Source organism: Dama dama, chromosome 11 (genome assembly GCF_033118175.1).
Source record: "Dama dama isolate Ldn47 chromosome 11, ASM3311817v1, whole genome shotgun sequence".
NCBI classification, from domain to species: domain Eukaryota; kingdom Metazoa; phylum Chordata; class Mammalia; order Artiodactyla; family Cervidae; genus Dama; species Dama dama.
The window spans coordinates 99028820-99046122 of record NC_083691.1 but is presented as its reverse complement, the minus strand read 5'-3'; the positions used below and the strand labels follow the sequence as shown (position 1 = coordinate 99046122).

The 17303-nt window shown below is 45.3% G+C and overlaps 1 protein-coding gene across 2 annotated transcripts in view; it reads left to right on the top strand.

The window, feature by feature from the left end:
• The window catches only part of VWA3B (von Willebrand factor A domain containing 3B), a 201442-nt gene extending 184444 nt beyond the window's left edge, over positions 1-16998 (top strand). For both annotated transcript variants that reach the window (XM_061155967.1, XM_061155966.1), the window contains exons 25-28: positions 4421-4545; positions 5678-5815; positions 7888-7988; positions 15930-16998. In XM_061155967.1, coding sequence (XP_061011950.1) covers positions 4421-4545; positions 5678-5815; positions 7888-7988; positions 15930-16281 — 716 coding nt within the window. In that variant the 3' untranslated portion in view covers positions 16282-16998. The remainder of the gene's footprint in view (positions 1-4420; positions 4546-5677; positions 5816-7887; positions 7989-15929) is intronic.
• Positions 16999-17303: the final 305 nt, after the last annotated feature.

Genomic DNA, 17303 nt, shown 5'->3' with positions numbered 1-17303 from the left:
CACGTTCGTCTCGCAAAAGGAACGGTAAGGGACTTTCCTGGTAGTCCATCAGTTAAGACTGCAGGCTTCCACTGTAGGGGGCATAGATTTGAACCCTGGTCAGGAAGCTAAGATCCCACATAGCGTGTGGCACAGCCAAAAAAATTTAAAAATAAAATTTAAAAATAAATTAATTAAAAGGGGCCATGAGATTATCTGGGGGAGAGAGTTCTAGCAAGGGAAGAGCAGGGCTTCACTAGAAGCCCTGAGAATGGAATGCCTATGACAGCCTCTTCCTTAGAGGAAGAGTCCAGTGTGCCTGGGACCTGATGAATTGTAGGTGCACATTGAGACACTAACATTGTCAAAAAAGCAGTTGGAGATATGGATCTAGAATCTGGAGAGGAAATCTGTCCAGAAATAGAGATTTTTGACACGTCAGAACAAAAGTAATCACTGAAATCATGTAAAAGCCTATGGGGAAAGAGAGCTTAAAGAACCCAGAAGAAGAGGTGCCCATCAAAAAGATTATACCTTGAAGTATAGCCAATCCTACTGTCAATCACCAGTTTAAAAAAATTATTTATTAAACTTAATTAAATCTGCTTTTTAAGTGGGAAAAATACTTAAATAGGAATTTGGGTTTCCAGCAGACATATGTGTAGAACTAACAACTAGGATATTATATTTGATTTTTTTTTACCCCTTCCAAAAAAAGAAGGCCAAATAGAATTTTGAGGAGCACAGGCATGATCTTCATTGGTGACTCCTTTCTGATAATCTTTGTTCAAAGCCTCATAAATGTTTCTAAAGGAAAACAGCTAAGCCGAAGGCAGCTTCAGAGCAATTGGATCAAAGCATCCTTTGCATAAGGCCAGGTCTGTGCAGGAGCAAAGCTGGCTCAGTCTTGCTCCCACCCTTGGGAATCAGAGCAGGGATTTCCATTTGGCTACCTCTCTTCCAAAGAATTGATGCTTTCAAATTGTGGTGCTGGAGAAGACTCTTGAAAGTCCCTTGGACTGCAAGGAATTCAAACCAGTCAATCCTAAAGGAAATCAGTCCTGAATATTTATTGGAAGGATTGATGCTGAAGCTGAAGCTCCAATACTCTGGCCATCTGATGCAAAGAGCTGACTCATTGGAAAATACCCTGATGCTGGGAAAGATTGAGGGCAGGAGGAAAAGGGGGTGGCAGAGGACTAGATGGTTGGATGGCATCACCGACTCAATGAACATGAGTTTAAGCAAACTCCGGGAGGTAGTGAAGAACAGGGAAGCCTGGCGTGCTGCAGTCCACAGGGTCACAAATAGTCGGACACGACTGAGTGACTGAACAGCAACAGCCTCTGCCCCAGGGATGAGTGTGGATTAGCTAGTGGAGGGCAGACTGTTGTACAGAACAGAAGTGGCAAGCTGATAGCCTGGTTCATCCTGATGCTGAAAATCAGGAAGGCGGACACAACTCAGAGCTTTATTTTAATGATTATTTGTAGGAACTGTGTCATCTTTCTTGTTGTTCAGTAAAAAGCAGCATTTTATCTCAGGAAATCCTTAATGATGAAAAGTGTGGGTTGCAAGATTTCTGCACTATGCCATCAGAACAAGTTACAACAGAAAAAAAAAAAGGCTGGGAGTGGGAAACAGACTACTTTCCCAGGTGTAATGATTTAGGACCAGAAAAATCCTAATTTTTTTTTTTGAAATCTGTTTCTTGCCTCTACCAGCCAGGTGACTGGCATCACTGAAGTATTCTAAACTTGTTTCCTTCTCTCTCCAAATGGGATTTAAAACAGTGAAAACCCCCATAAGATCATGATGTTGATTAAATTTGATAATGTGCAGCATTTTGAAATTGGAAAGTGTTAATTACCTGTAGAGTTTGTCTATTACTGCCTCTTGGGAGATATAAACAACTCACCTGGGGTCCTCACCTGGGGGTATAGAACACTGCTGGAAGTTTAAAAACTTTAACAGTAGTTTTAAAAGTTTAAGAACAATTCAAAAACGCAAAACCAGCGCAGTGAGCTACAGAGGAAACCTCTGAGACTAAAGGAAGAAGAGACTATGATGACTAGATGTATAGGCTGGAAGTCAGTGGAGGTGGGGCAAGTGGAAGGCACGTTTCCTGTTGAGCAGAACAGATGCCTTTTCCAGGAAACGGAATCCCAGCCCAGTTGTGAATATCAAAACGTTCTTATAGCCAGAGGTAAAAATATCTGCATTCCAGCCTGAGAAATTCCTGTTTGGAATGAAGATTGAAAACCACCCCTGCTTTCTTTCGCTAAACTAACTGACGAATGCTGTCTACTTAGACTGTTTCTTCATTCCTCTGACCTTTGGGCATGGGCAGTGTTTTCACTGAGGGTCTCAACTGGGGGCACCCCTTTCTCCTCCCACCTGGGTATAGGAGAATCCCCTAACCGAGGTAGGGAAGCTGACTCATACCCAGGAAGATGGGGATCCCTGAGCCTCCAGCAGGAGGAAGACAGAAAGCCATGGAGGTGGTTCTGGTCCAACCTCCAGAGCCAGAGCCCCAAGTGGCCCTGAGAGATACCTTCTCACCTCTCTGAGGCTGAGGGCAGAAGGAAACTGCAGCATAAGGGCAGCCCAGAATAGGAAGCCAGTCTTGAATCAGGACCTGGAAATGGCAGCAACTCCTTTATGAGGTGGAGAAGGAGTTAGTGCAGAGGCTGAGCCATAACCAGACAGGCCAGCAGCTCTGGGTCCTCCGTCCTGATTTACAGCCAGCCAGGTGTCAACACCATGAGGCTGGCTCCACAGTTAATTGGGAAGAAACTGCACTAATTTCTGGAGGTGAACAAAAACCCACAAATGCAGAGATTGAAACAGAAAAGAGCTGGTAGAAACTTAACAAATGTCTAGGTCTAATGATCTAGATCAGGGGCAGGAAGCCTTTTTATGTAAAGAAGCAGCTAATACATGGTGTAGACTCAACAGCCATGCAGCTGCACAGCTGCTCAACTCAGGCAGACACCTGAAAAACTTACCCCAGTTTTAAGACTGGATTCTACACAGTCCCAAAGGCTAAGAATTTGAGGAAGGTCACACTGGCCAACAAGGGCATCTTGGCAGCTTGGACCCTCACCCCTGCTCTGGTGGCAGTGGTTGGTGGTCGTGGCAGGGGCACACATATGCTGGGGATGTAAGGATTCTTCTCACCTCACAGTGGTTCTTTGTTTTCATAGTAGGAAATCTTTATAAAAAGTAGCGTTTGTTTTCCTAATGAAAAAGGTAGAGTCAGTTTATGATAGAAAATGTGTGAATAGTGTGTAGCTAGTACTTCAAAAACCAAACCAAACATTTTAGTCCAATAAGAAAATAGATAACGTAAAGCTGGTTTTCTTGTGTGTGGTGGGGAGGGGAGGGCGGTTGTTTTGTTTTTAAGCTTTCCCTTTCTTTGGCCTTTTAAAACAAGAAACATGGGGAACTTCCCTGGTGATCCAGTGGTTAAGACTCAGCACCTCCACTGCAGGGGACACGGGTTGGATGCCTGGTGGAGGAACTAAGATCCCGTAAGCTTCACAGTGTGGCCAAAATAAAAGGATTAGATTCTTTATAAATAAATAATGGATACAAGATGCGTGGACTCAAGATGAAAGCCAGCAGCTGTTTCTTTGCCACCTGGAAGGACCTGAGACTTCACTAAGGCTGGCGTGTGAGCTGGAGTGGGGAAAGCCAGGGCAGGTCATTGGAGCCCAGTGTGGGGACGAGCACATTTCTGTCTCAGGATAAGGGGGTCCAAGTGAAGCTGTTACTGCTGGGGAAGTGTCCCTGTCAAAAACCTATCCCTAATATTGATAATCCCTTTGCAATGGGAAAATTAATTTCACCTAGGATAAATAACAACATACATGAACCTTAACACTGATATATTCTTTTCCTGTTGTAATAATCTCCCCATATAACTAAAAGACAAGAAAACTTACTTTTTTTTCCTTCATTTTTTGATTATACATTTTAGGGAAGCCGTGGGGTGTGTAATATCAGATGAGAAGCTGAGGATGGGAATTTATATTGCCTTTCACTTTCTCAATTTAACAATAATGATTTTCTGTCTCCAAGTATATTATAGAAGGAAATATGGCTAAAATAAAGAAGATGGTAGGAAGCATCCAGGGAGAGGGTATTTCTAGGATCAGTGTTCCTATCAGGATGGTTTCTGGGAATACTGGTTGAACAAGTTCCCACGTGTTCTCTCAGCTTCCCAGCTCAGCTCCAGACCAGAGCACGCACTGCTGTCTGAGCTGGTTAACCCTAGCAGGCATCACACAGAACCCAGAGTTATGCGGTGGAGAAATCAAGGGGCTCGCTGATTTCAGCAGGCAAAGTGTTATAACTTAGCAAACCCAAGAGCATGGGGCAAGCCTAAGGGAACAGGCATTGTCTTTATATTTTATTTCAATAATTTGATTTCTTATAGGAGTTGTGAAGAGGTGTGTGAGCCCCACCCATGCACTCGTGGGCTTCAGGTATGGAGACACCAAGGTTGTGCCCATCTCGTTCATCACACCGGTGGGCGGCGCCATGCCCTGCCCACTGCTCCAGGTATCTGCTCCAGCCAGCTGTTCCCAGGCCCCTTTTCACCATTCCTAGAGCTCTGGACAGCAGTGGCTGGTGTTCCTGTGACCTCTTGCCTAGCAATTTCTTTGCTCTTGACCCTCATCTGCCAACGCCTTGTTTAAATAGCTCAGTCCTGCTTGCGTTGCCCCTGAGGCCTTTGTTGCTTTACAGACAATAGATGGGTGGTGGGAAGGGAATTGCTATAACTGCTAGAGCTCTGGAGGCTTTCATTGCAGGAAATTAAACTAACACAGATTGAGTAACAAGAGCAGAGGTAGCACTTGCCTTGACACCGCAGTCAGTTGATGCCAGACCTTGATGCCATAATGCTCTTGCCCCTCAATGTGCATCCCAGGGGGGGAGTCGGGCTGCTGTGTTCTCATCTGCTTGTAAGTTCATCAGAGCCATGCTGTGTCTGCCCATTCTCCTGTATTGGCCTTGTTCCAGCACCAAGGCCAGAGGAGAAGGCCTCTGCAGAGTTCCACTGCTGCTGTTTCTTGAATAGTATGAGCCTGAAGGAAAAGCAGTGAGGGGCACTCAGAGGGCTCATGTGGGTTGTCTGTCCCCGCATCTCCTGGGCAGACCCAAAGGCACATCAGGGCACTTTCCCCCAACCACGAATCCCCTCCATCTGACTGATGCCCAAAACTCTGTGTCCCTTCACCAGAGTTTGTTTCTCCTGGAAGTTATCTCTCTGTGACTTTTCCCCACAGATTCCAGGTGTGAGATTCAGAGCCGCATTAAACAACACGCTCCTTTCCTCTGTCCCTGCTAGCCCTTCAAACTCATTCTTGTGTCAAAGAGTCGTGGTTCCTTCAACGAGTCATTGTAGGAGTTGGTTTCCAGACCCCTCGCCACCTTGCTGGCTGTCCCTGAGACCCTTGGCAGATGAAGCCCTGCTGAATGCGGCTTCCACAAACTGATCACAAAATTCCAGCCAGGGCCCTGTGAACCCAGAAAATGCTGGAACTAGTAACCCTTCCAACTAAGGGGAAAAATATGTGTTTGAATCCTAGCATCAGCTGGCATCTTGGGGTGTTTCCAAACAAGCTTATTTACTATTGTTTCTAAGATCCATAAGCTGAATATTTGCTCTGAAAGATGTTCTCATCTACAGGTTGGAGATTATGTGTTTGCCAAAATTGTGATCCCCAAAGGATTTGACTTCTATGTCCCCGCCATTGTTATTGCACTTCCAAATCAAGATATGGCTGAAGATAAATTCTACACAGTTTTAAAGTGTAACAACCGGAGAGTAAGTAGACTTTCATTTAGAAAAGCACTTTTTCTTTAGGCAGAAAGTGGCTTCCTCGACCCCCGCCTTTCTTGTGTGCAGTGCCTGGCTCTTTCCTGCCCTAGCTGTATCTAGTTCCCCTGCACGTCCAGCTCCTGTGGTTAGAGTTCCGTCCACTGGGCAACTCGAAGTCTGCCCTTGCTGAGGTCACAGTGCTCTTCTAACTCCCCCATCAGATGGCCTCTGGGGCTCTCATTCCACATTTGGGGACTGGGGAGGCTTGCTCCAGTTCTGGCTTCATCAAGAGCCTCCCCAGTTTCTTACAGCCCCATTCTCTCTCCCTACTGCTCCTCCCTATGCATTTTTCCTAAAAGTTTTAGAAAAAATATCAGGTTACAAATCTGATGAGGTCGCTTGCCTCCCTGATGTACCGCCTGCCCCTGCTCCATCCCTACACACACACACACACACACACACACACACACACACTTCTCTTAAACCTCACGGAAAAGCCCAGCCCAACCTCAGCCTGACCCCCTGCCCTGTGAGTTTGACTCCCAGCCATATCAAAGGCGCACTGCTTCCTGAACACAATGGACTTTCTCAAGCCTCTAGGTTTTTAACCCTTCCTAAATTACCCTCTCTATCTAGATCTTCCATATAAACTCCTGTCCCCTGAAGACTCTGCCCTGTTTCTGCTGAGGCCCCCAGGTCCCCTTGCACACTCTCCTACCTTCCTCTCACACCAGATCCCTCTCCAATCTCCCAACTCCTTAAAGGCAGGGCCTGGGTCCTATCCATCTTTGCAGCCCTGGTACCGCTGCTGCTAACGAGCACATTCTTTCTATGGTTTTGTAAAGCGCTTGCGTAAGTGATGTTTCTAATGGAAATAATGTTGTTTTGATGGCCCATGTAATACACCTGGAAAATGTATTGGCAAACAAATACAGTCGTGCTGACTGTATTCAGCACTTTCTATGTGGCATGGGTACAAACCCAAGTGCTTCACACATAGTGAACAGTTGGATGCTGAGAACATAGTGAGGTGCATACTCATACTGCCATTTTTATATAAGAAGCCGGAAGTGGAGAAGTGAAGTCACAGCCAGGGTGAGTGGTGTCACAGGCGTTTGAACCCAGGAAGTCTGGTTTCATGGCCTGCTCTCTAAATACCTGTGCCCGATTAAACAGAATTAAAACATCTTGTCAATTCTGGACTGTAACTGAGGTGTGTCCATCAGGGAAAGGGGCATGGTGAGTGAATTTTAGGATGAAGGAATGAAACTTGGGATGGATGAGTGAAGGCCGTCAGAGCCTGTGTCCCCTGGAGTGCTGCATCCAATCTGACAGATCAAGAGGGAGAGAGGGCGCCTTCTCATCAATCCAGGAAAACCCCTGAGGGATGATGGACTCTTCTGGGGCTGTTTGGATGATAGTGAAGAAGGCTAGAAGTGGGTGGGAAGCATCTCTGCCAGGTGGCCCCACTTTGGGGACTTCTACCAGGCAAGAGAGGAGAAAGCAGATATAGGGTCATGGAAGAGATGCCTCTGAATGGGCTCCAGGTGACCCAGGGTCCCTGAGGAAGAGCCTCAGAGCCCAGGAAGGACCTCAGAAATTATCCACAGGACAGCAGGGCCATAGAGACTAGATAGCATGGTCTGGAAGATAGATGCCAAGGGCAATTCTGATAGGAATTCTGGGAGACCCAGTGGCTGACAGTGGGACATTGAGCATCAGGTGGTGGTAATAAGTTATAAGTCCAGAAAGGAGATGGCCAAGGCTGAAGTTAAGATGGAAAGAAAGATAGTTATATGAAATAGTGTGTGTTTGTGCATGCACACACACATCTTAGGGGGGTAAACTTGGCAAATGATCCAGAATGTGGAAAAATGAGAGAAAGGATTCAATTATGACTTTTATTCGCCATAAAATCACCAAGTTAGACTCTGCATTCAAACCACTCTCTTAAGTGTCACCAGAATAGGAAAATGGCTGGTAGCTATTACAATGGGCTATACTAGAAAAATAAAATCACATCTGAATTGTGGACATTTCTGATTTAAATTGAATGAACTCTTTTGGTATTATTACAGGAATTTTGCCCTCGGAGTGCACTCATTAAGATCAGCCAAAACAAATATGCTCTCTCTTGCTCTCATATTAAGTCACCCCCAATTCAGGAGGATTCAAAAGTGTAAGTGGACCCAACTTCTTACTTTCTGAATTTGATTTATGTTTTTGCACTTTTCATCTGCTTCTGAGTTGAGATCTATGATCTCTAAATGCTTGGGGAGAAAAGCAAAAGTGAGGATTTCCTGCTAAAATGCAGGTTTAGGATGATGGTTCCTTCCACACCACACTGTTTATCTGCTGGTTGTTTGCCTATCTGGTTCTAATCTCAAATTCAACATTATGTATTTCACTGACCTTTCAGAAAAGCATTCAATCCTGTCATGAATCTGAAGGAATTATTTTCCTTTTATTGGTAAGGACTCAAGGCCTTCTAAGATGAAATCTTACTGGAAAGCATAGGTTAGATTAAGTTGCACTTGGGACCAATCACCTGTTGCCTCTCCTCATGGGGAGTGAGAGTAAGGTGCAGGTCCTGGCTTACCTGTGCCCTGGTGAGTGTGGGTGGGTGGTAGTTTCCTGGGGCAACAGTGGGTGAACACATGTTTATCTGAGGCAGCAGGATCACTAAAAGCTGGAAAGGTGGATTAAAGCAAAATCAGTAAGAAAAGGCTGAGACCTGGAGAGTAGGCAAGAACCCAAGTCCCTGGGACCAACAAGGAACATCAAAGTTGGAGTCAGAGCCATGACCTTGGAGGTGACCTTGAGCACAGGTTGGGCCATCTTTGGGTACCAAGCTTCCCTGTCCCTGTGGCCTTACCTGGGCTTCATAGACAGAAACCACCAGATGTTCTCTCACTGTGCTGCTTTCCCCAGCTCTGGGCTTGTGGAAGCCTGGATCCCTCCCCCTGACATCAGAGTCCCTCCTTGTCCTACGCTGATCTGCCCAGCATGTCTGTTGCAGGAAGAGGGACCTCTTCCAGAACCCAAAAGTGGGCTCTTGTCTAACACTTGGGAAATGAATTGTTCGAGGAGACACATGTGCTGACAAAGCAAGAGACTTTATCGGGAAGGGCACCTGGATGGAGAGCAGGAGGGCAAGGGAACCCAGGAGGACTGCTCTGCCATGTGGCTCCCAGTCTCGGTTTTATGGTGATGGGATTCGTTTCCAGGTTGTCTCTGGCCAGTCATTCTGATTCAGGGTCCTTCCTGGTGCTTCACATATCACTCAGCCAAGATGGATTCCAGCCAATAGGATTCTGGGAGATTGGCAGGACATGTGGACTGGAGTCTCCTCTCTCCTTTTGACCTTCCCTGAATTCTTCCAGTTGGTGGTAAGCTTGTTAGTTCCACATTCCTTACCAGGACCTCCTGCTTGAGATAACTCATTCCAGTGGTTACTATGGTGCCTGGCCAGGGCAGGCAGTCTCAGTCAGTAGCTCCCCTAAGAGATCTGTATCCCCACTGTCTAGGGTCCTTGCTCAGTCAGCTACCCTGGACTCCCTTCACCACCCAGATCTGAAACCATACAACCCAGACTGGAACTTGAACCCACTGTCTTTTAACTGAGACCACACTCCTGGCCTCAGGACTTAATGAAGCTCAGGATCTTGATGTCTCATTGCAGAAAGAATTCAGTGAGAGACAAAATGATAGGTAAGAAGTGGATTTATTTAAAGACAGACATATTCTATAAACAGCTTGCAAATATTTCTCAGCACTGCTGCACATGTGCTACATTAGGTCAGGAGGCTTCCTCCTGCCTTGCTGTCCAGCCATCTCCCCTGAGGGCTGGGCAGAAGAATCTTCCTCACAGGCAAATCTGCTCTTGTCCCTCCCCCACTAAAGCTCCCTCCTCCCTGAAATGCCTCCTCTTAACTAGCTTAGCTTCTTGTTGACCTGAACGACGCCTACGTACCTGGTCTAACTTTTCCCCTAGCTACTCCCCAACTATTCTCCCAAAAGCCCTCTGCACACTAACTGTACTAAATTTATAAACTTCTAGTTTTTTTCCCATGCTGTGCTTTTTCAAAGCCCTGTGCCTCTGCATAGGCTAAGTATTCCCTCCCTGGAATGCTACTCTTGCCCTTGGCCGCCTGGGGAATTCCAACATCAAAGGCAAGCATCCCGTCACCCCTGTGTGATGTTCTGGGACTCCAGTCCTCCGTGGTGAGGTGATCCCACTGCCTCCTGTAAACATTTTCATTATGAGACTGTTCCCTTGTGTTGGACCATGTACTTTCATGGTCATCACTCTTACTGGACATGAGTCTTTGAAAGCAGGGGTTTTCTATCCACTTCTATATCCTGGTTGCCAGGGTCCAGCCTGCAAGATGTACCCAAGGACAATTTGAAGAATGAACAGATGAACAAATACTAGGGGATGCCCAGCAAGACTCCTTTAGGGGCGTGTAGTTCCATAGAAAAGCTTTTATTAGGTATGATTGTTGAAAATAGATGTTATGATCCTTTTTCTAGATGAATATTTCATTTTTAAATGATAGAACTGTTTTTTGTTCATCTCAAAATCCTCCTCAAACAATTTGATTTCCAAATTATAGTACCTAATAAAGGAATGGGCTTCCTGGTGGCTTAGACAGTAAAGCGTCTAAGATCCCCTGCAGAAGGAAATAGCAACCCACTCCAGTACTCTTGCCTGGAAAATCCCATGGACAGAGGAGCCTGGTAGGCTATAGTCCATGGCATCTCAAAGAGTCGGACACGACTGAGCGACTTTACATACTTACTTACTTGATAAAGGAATATGGATACATGGGTCTAGGTGTTGACCATCTTCATTAAACTCAAGATTAACAATCACTATTTTAGAATTAAAATTCAATCCTTTCTATGTTGAGAAAAGCCTTTCATTATTTTCTACCTTAGTACTGCCCCCAGGCCTTATTTAAAACTCTCCACCGCTAGTGACCTACCCCAGCTTCTAGGTCTTTACACAGCAGAAGCATTCATTGACCCTCTTGTCCCCCTTTGTAATTTCCACTGTTCTGTCGCTCTGGCTGCCTCTCTGCTAGCAAGAGACAGCTTTTAATTCTCCTAAGCAGAGGTCGCATCCAGCCTGCTAAGTTCAGAGCTTAATCTGTCTCAGTTTCTGTAATTGGAGCTGGCAGGTGTGAGCACACAGAATAAAGGCGTAGGTCTGATGTTGTATCTACATTGGAATTTCCTTCCGGTAGGTCCTTTCTCATTAGAAGCTCTTTCTTACCTGTTCTTTGTTTGTTTGTTTTTTTTTCCTAAGATATCTTTACTTTGTATGATTATCATACATTTGGAGCAGATGGTTCTTTTAAAAAAAAACTTTTTATTTTGTATCTGTTATAGCCAATTACAATGTTGTGATAGTTTCAGGTGAATAGCAAAGGGACTCAGCCACACATACACATGTATCCATTCTCATCCCCAAACTCCCCTCTCATCCAGGCTGCCATATAACATTGAGCAGAGTTCCCTGTGCTATACAGTAGGTCCTTGTTGACTATCCATTTTAAATACAGCAATGTGTACATGTCCATCCCAAACCCCTAACTATCCCTTCTTTGAATCCTTCCCCTGCCCCTGGCAACCATGATTTCATTCTCTGTCTTTCTCACTCACTTTCTAAATGGACCACCTCCCTTTGGTTGTTCTTTAGCAGATCTTCACACCATTGCACTAAATGAGGCCATTAAAAAAAATTATGGTGCTTTCTTCAATGGACTAATTAAAGAAATGAATTGTAGGTTACAACTCCAATAGGACATCATTTGACTAAATTTTGTTTTAAAATATCAAATCCACTATAACCAACCACTTGGCGTTGGTGAGACCAGGGGTACATGGCCCCAAACAACTATGGACCAGAGTGCCAGATATCCAACTTTTCACCGTCTGCCCCTCCTTTTATTCTTCCTTCTTGGGGTCTTCAGTTGGGGCTAACAGTGTTTTCAGCAAACCCCTCTTCTGGTTCCTCACGAGGGTGTTACATAGTGAAAGGCAGGAAGAACAGTTTTTGGAAGGTGAAGAGTTCAACATTGATTGAATATGGCTACAGCTGATACAAATTTTTCATTTTCAGTTCAAAATTTGACACTGAAATGATTCTTAAAACCTCATAATAAGTTTGGTTTGCAAAATATGTTACCAAGTTTGCTAAATTCCAAATAACTAGCCCTTAAAGGAGATAGTTTTAGTATCACCATGTTTGTGAGGCTGTTCCAATTTCCTCTTTCCTTTGCAACCCAATGACTGTGTTCTCTGATGGCGCTTCTGAAAGAGGTGTGTCTGGTGGAGGGAAATGATCACTGTTGCTGTGCCTTACCTTCAGGAAAGTCCCTGAGCTTTTTCTATATTTCACAACATCAGAGATCTCTGTTCTTTGCAAGAATATCCCCTAACCTGTCTAAGGCTTTCCCCATTTAGAGAACACACATGTCATTTTTTCTAACTCCCCAAAGCAAGTGGACCGGAAGGAATGTTCCCCGCTTTTTGGCATCCTCCCCTCTTGCCAGCAGGAGATTCGCATCCTGGGTCTCCCTACCTCCCCAGGGATCCTGTTCACATCAGAAGGCTGGGGCTTCTCGCTCCTTCCAGGAAAGTGTGCCTGGTGGGCTTAATGCTCGGACTTCCGGTTTCCTCCAGCGAAAGGACATGCCCCTGTTGGTGTTATTCAACCACCCACAGCTGGGGGCCACATGCTCCTCTGGGCAGGGCAGCTCTGGCAGCTGAATCCATGCTCCTGATGCCATGTAACTGGTTGGAAAACCCTCCCAACAGAGCTGGAATCCATCTTCCCTTCCTTTACTGAAATTTTAAAAGTGTATTTACTTAGGACTGCACTGGGACTTCACTGCCGTGCTCGGGTTTTCTCTGGCTGCGTGTGCAGTCTCACTGTGGCGTCCCCTCCTGCTGCGGGGCACAGCTCTAGAGCTCAGGCTCTGTGGTTGTGGCGCACGAGCTTAGCCGCCCCGCAGCATGCGGGATCTTCCCATGTCTCCTTCATTGGCAGGCGGATTCTTATCCACTGTGCCACCGGGGGCGTCCTTCCCTTTCTTCTTAACAGAGCACAACTTGGGCAGATTGCCTTCAAGCCTCCTCTTTAAGAAAATTTACTGTAGAGGAAGTCTGATTTCTTGAAAAAAAATTAGCAACATTCTAAATGTGATCTCAGGAAAGGCAGAGTGAACTATTTATTGCCTCTGTGCTGAGGGAAAATCATTGGGCATCTGAAGTAAGGTGTTGGTCATGAGATCCTAGAGGCAAGAGTATTCTTCCCTTGATATAATCTTGCGTGATTATAACCGTGTGGACTTCGGGATAAGAGTTCTGGAGGGGGGACCCTCCTCCAAGGGTTCAGATGTGGTTTGTCTGGGTCTGTGGCCAGCTCTTAATTCCTATTACACAAAATACTAGCCTCTCGTTATCATTCTTTGAGCAGTTTAGTAATTTTTCCATCAAGCTGTTTGCATTAAGACTGTGCCCCCACAGGCAATGATAATTCCCATGTTGTTGAACACTCCTCCCTTTATCCATGTAGCCTCGCCTCACACTGCGGACTCTGACATTACCCGAGATGAATCACTTCCCACCATCTCGCCCGGTCACCACTGACTATTTTTCCCTTAAAAGGAGCTTACCTCTGAAATCATTAAGCCTCTGTATGTCATTAGCGGCCTCAGTCCATCCTGGTCAGATCAGGAGCCTCATTTCCAAGGCCTAAAAGATAAGCAGTGCAGCAGTAACCCTGTGATTGAATGCCCTGCCATATCCGGAGGGGAAAATGCCATTACCTGTCCTCAGAAGGCGTGTAGTTCTTGGGACCAGAACACAGAGTCATGGAGATCCATTACCCCTGAGGGCCAGGGGGAGCCATTTGGATGGCAACTGCCTTTTCTTTTTTTTCAAATTATTTTTTTATTTCAGCTGTGCTGGGTCTTTGTTGCTGCAGGAGGGCTTTCTCCGGTTTCAGTGAGGAGGGGCTACTCTCCAGTTGCAGTGCTCAGGCTCCTCATTGCAGTAGCTTCTCTTATTACAGAGAACAGATTCTAGAGCACAGGCTCAGTAGTTGTGGTGTGAAGGCTTAGTTGCCCCGAGGCCCGTGAAATCTTCCTGGACCAGAGATCGAACCCATGTCCTCCACATTGGCAGGCGGACTCTCACCACTGGACCACCAGGAAAACCCAGCAACTGCCTTTTCTTACCAGTTGCTCTACTTTCTGCCCCTTCTGTTGTCAAAACCCCAGGGCCTCCTGATCCTCATCAAACATCTTTTCAGTGCCCACCCCAGAGGTGCCCCTGTTGTTCATTTACTAAGATGGTCGTACTGATAGAGACACACTTAGGGCAGAACAGAATTGAGGCCTCAGGGAACCGGCAAGAATATTGGCAAGCTGACAATGCCTGGTCAAGGAAATGCATTGGGTTTTAAGCTAAGGAGAGCGTGGACAGGACGCTCAGAGCTCTTCCAGGAAGTAGAGCCAGCTTCTCTGAAGAGCCAGTGAAGACTCAGTGGCTGGCTCCCCAGACACCCCCTATAGTGTTGGCCTGTTTGTTGTGTTACTGAATTTAACTCTATAGTGGAAGACAACAGGGCACTAAATTTAACTCAGTTTTGGCTTAAGCTTCCCTGGTGGCTCAGACAGAAAAGAATCCGCCTGCAATGAAGGAGATGTGGGTTCGATCCCTGGAGAATCAAGGAGGATTCAAGAGGACTTCAAGAGGAATCACCATGTAAAGATATCTGTTTGGGTCCCTGGGAATAAATTCCACTTATTGCCAGAAATAAGTGGAATTTCTGGGCTATATAATTCTATTTTTAGTATTTTGAGGAACTGCCACACTGTTTCCCACAGCAGCTGTACCATTCCCATCACAAGGATTCCAATCTCTCCACATCTTTGTCAACACTTGTCACTTCTTGGTTTTGTTTTTTCTTTTTTGGCAATAGCTATCCTAATGGGTATAAAGTGGTCAGGCCAATTTTTTAATCTCTCTTGGAAATTACCTCCTGAGTCCTTGAGCCAGTCTTTGCAAAGTATCACATGTGGTTTGAGATTCAGACCACTGAAGAGAGATTTGATTGATGGAATTTTCTACTTAAAAATAACTAAAAATCTTTTCTCACTCTACTGATTTTTTTCTTGACAATTTCTAAAAGGATCTGAAACAACCATGGTCAAAGTTATTCAGCGTGAAAGGTGGGTGATCAAGGTGGCAGATACTGATTATGGGAACAAAATAAGTTTGAATACCAGGCAGCTGGTGTCCTTACTTTGCCCTGAAGCCTCTGAAAAAGGCAAGTTCCTGAAATGGTGTATGTCATGATGGCATGGCTGGGATGGGATCATGGTGTTTCCAAGGTGCCTTTTTTGAAGGACAACACTTCAATATAAATAAACTGCCCAATATATTTTATTTTTTTATACCCTTTGGCCAACATCTCCCTGTTTCTCCCACCAACACCCCACCCCTTGCCGCCAGACCCTGGCAACCACCATACTATTACCCCTTTCTATGAGTTTGGCTCTTTTTAGATTCACATATGAGTGAGATCATATAGTACTTATCTATCTCTGTTTGACATATTTCAATTAGCGTAATGCCCTCAAGAGCCATCCGTGTTGTCACAAGTGGCAAATTGCCTTCTGTCTTATGGCTAAATAGTATCCCATACATGTCACATTTTCTTTATCCATTCATCCACCAGTGGACACACCTGGGTTGTTTCCATATCTTGGTGATTGTAAATAATGCTGCAGTGAACATGGGGATGCAGGTATCTCTTCAAGATACTGATTTCATTTTCTTTGGCTATGTGCCCAGAAGTAGAATTGCTAGATCAAAAATGTTGTTCTACTTTTAATTTTTAAAGGAAACTTCATGCTGTTTTCTATAGTGGCACTACCAGTTTACATTCCCACCAGCAGTGCAAAGGGGTTACTTTTTCTCCACATCCTCACCCACACTTGTTATTTCTTAACTTGAACATACCTGTAGACATAGCAGCCATCAAAACCAGAATAACCCTGATCTCTCTCTCTCTCTCTCTCTCTCTCTCCCCCCCTCTCTCTAGAGAAGACATGGACACAAAGAACTCTACTCTCCTAGTGTGGCCAATCAAAGAAGTTAACACAGGGGATTTACAAGCTACAAGACAGGAGAACCCTAGAAGGAAGAAAAAGAAAGCCAGCAAAAGGCTACCTCTCCAGGAGGTGGTCTCCTCAGACTCAGATGACGCTTCCCGTGGCAACAGGTCCCGAGACTCCCACCCTAAGAGACGCCCTAAGCCCAAGCTGGGAGGGGGACATCATGTCTCCCAGGAGCACCCTGAAGTCTCTCTCAAGGATAGTGCATGTGAGCTCACACCCCAGTTTCCGGGTCAGTTTAGGCCCCAGCACAGCAAAAACTCAAACACCCTTAAGTAATGCTGACATCACTTCCCCAGAGAATGTCCTCAGCCTGGGGTCTAGCAGTCAACCAGCCATGCCATCGCTGCCACACCCACACCTGGAAAAGCCCCACCCTGCCCTCATCAAGCGACCCACAGCCGGGATCTGAATAGCACCACTGAGAAACCTGAAAGCAGTCTAGCACCATCCATGTTTGCGAGAACCAGTGTTCCTTCAGGGCTGCTCTCAGCCACCCGACACTGTGGAACTAGCCCCTCTGCTGAGGTAAGGCCGAGCGCCATTCTATCCTCGCCTTCCCTGGCTTAACAAAGGTAGTCATCCTTGCCACCCTCTACCTGGATCTAGTTGAGCCTATTGATCTGACTTTTCTGGGGCATTCTTCATCCTATTATTTCCCCTGTCCTCAAAAACTGATAAAATACCATCTTCCATAGACACACACACCCAGAAGTTTAATCTGACAGATTACCCTCATAGGATTTTCAAGGTTTTTGAAATCTGTAGTTCTAATCTTGAAATTCTGTAGTTCTAATCCAAGCTTGCAATCTCATTTTGCATTGATTATCTCATCATAATCAGAAATTTTATCATTAAATGTTAGGACTAAAATCAAGACCTAGTAACTTGTCTGAGAGCTGTAAAACTGAACATTACCTATTTTGTTGTTGTCTGAAAATTTTTATTGAGCCCTCCCTAATTATTTTTGTCTGAAGTCTGTTGTAGGTACTTCTAATTGAGCGTGGAACCAGAATAAAGACTCTTACATTGGAAACATTTCAAAACTATTGGGCTGTTTGTTACTGTTTTCTTTGAACACATTTTGGCAATGACATACAAGAATATTCACTTCTATTCAATAATTGTTTAGTAAAATTAGCTTCATTAATTTTATTTTTTCCCATCTCATTCTTAGTGTAGATGTTGGGAAAGGCAGTTCTCCTTGCAGCTTCCTGGAGATGAGTGATGAGAAGGTTGGTTTATTTCTTTTTCCTTTTTTTGGCTACACTGGGTCTCCACTGAAGCGTGGGCTTCTCTAG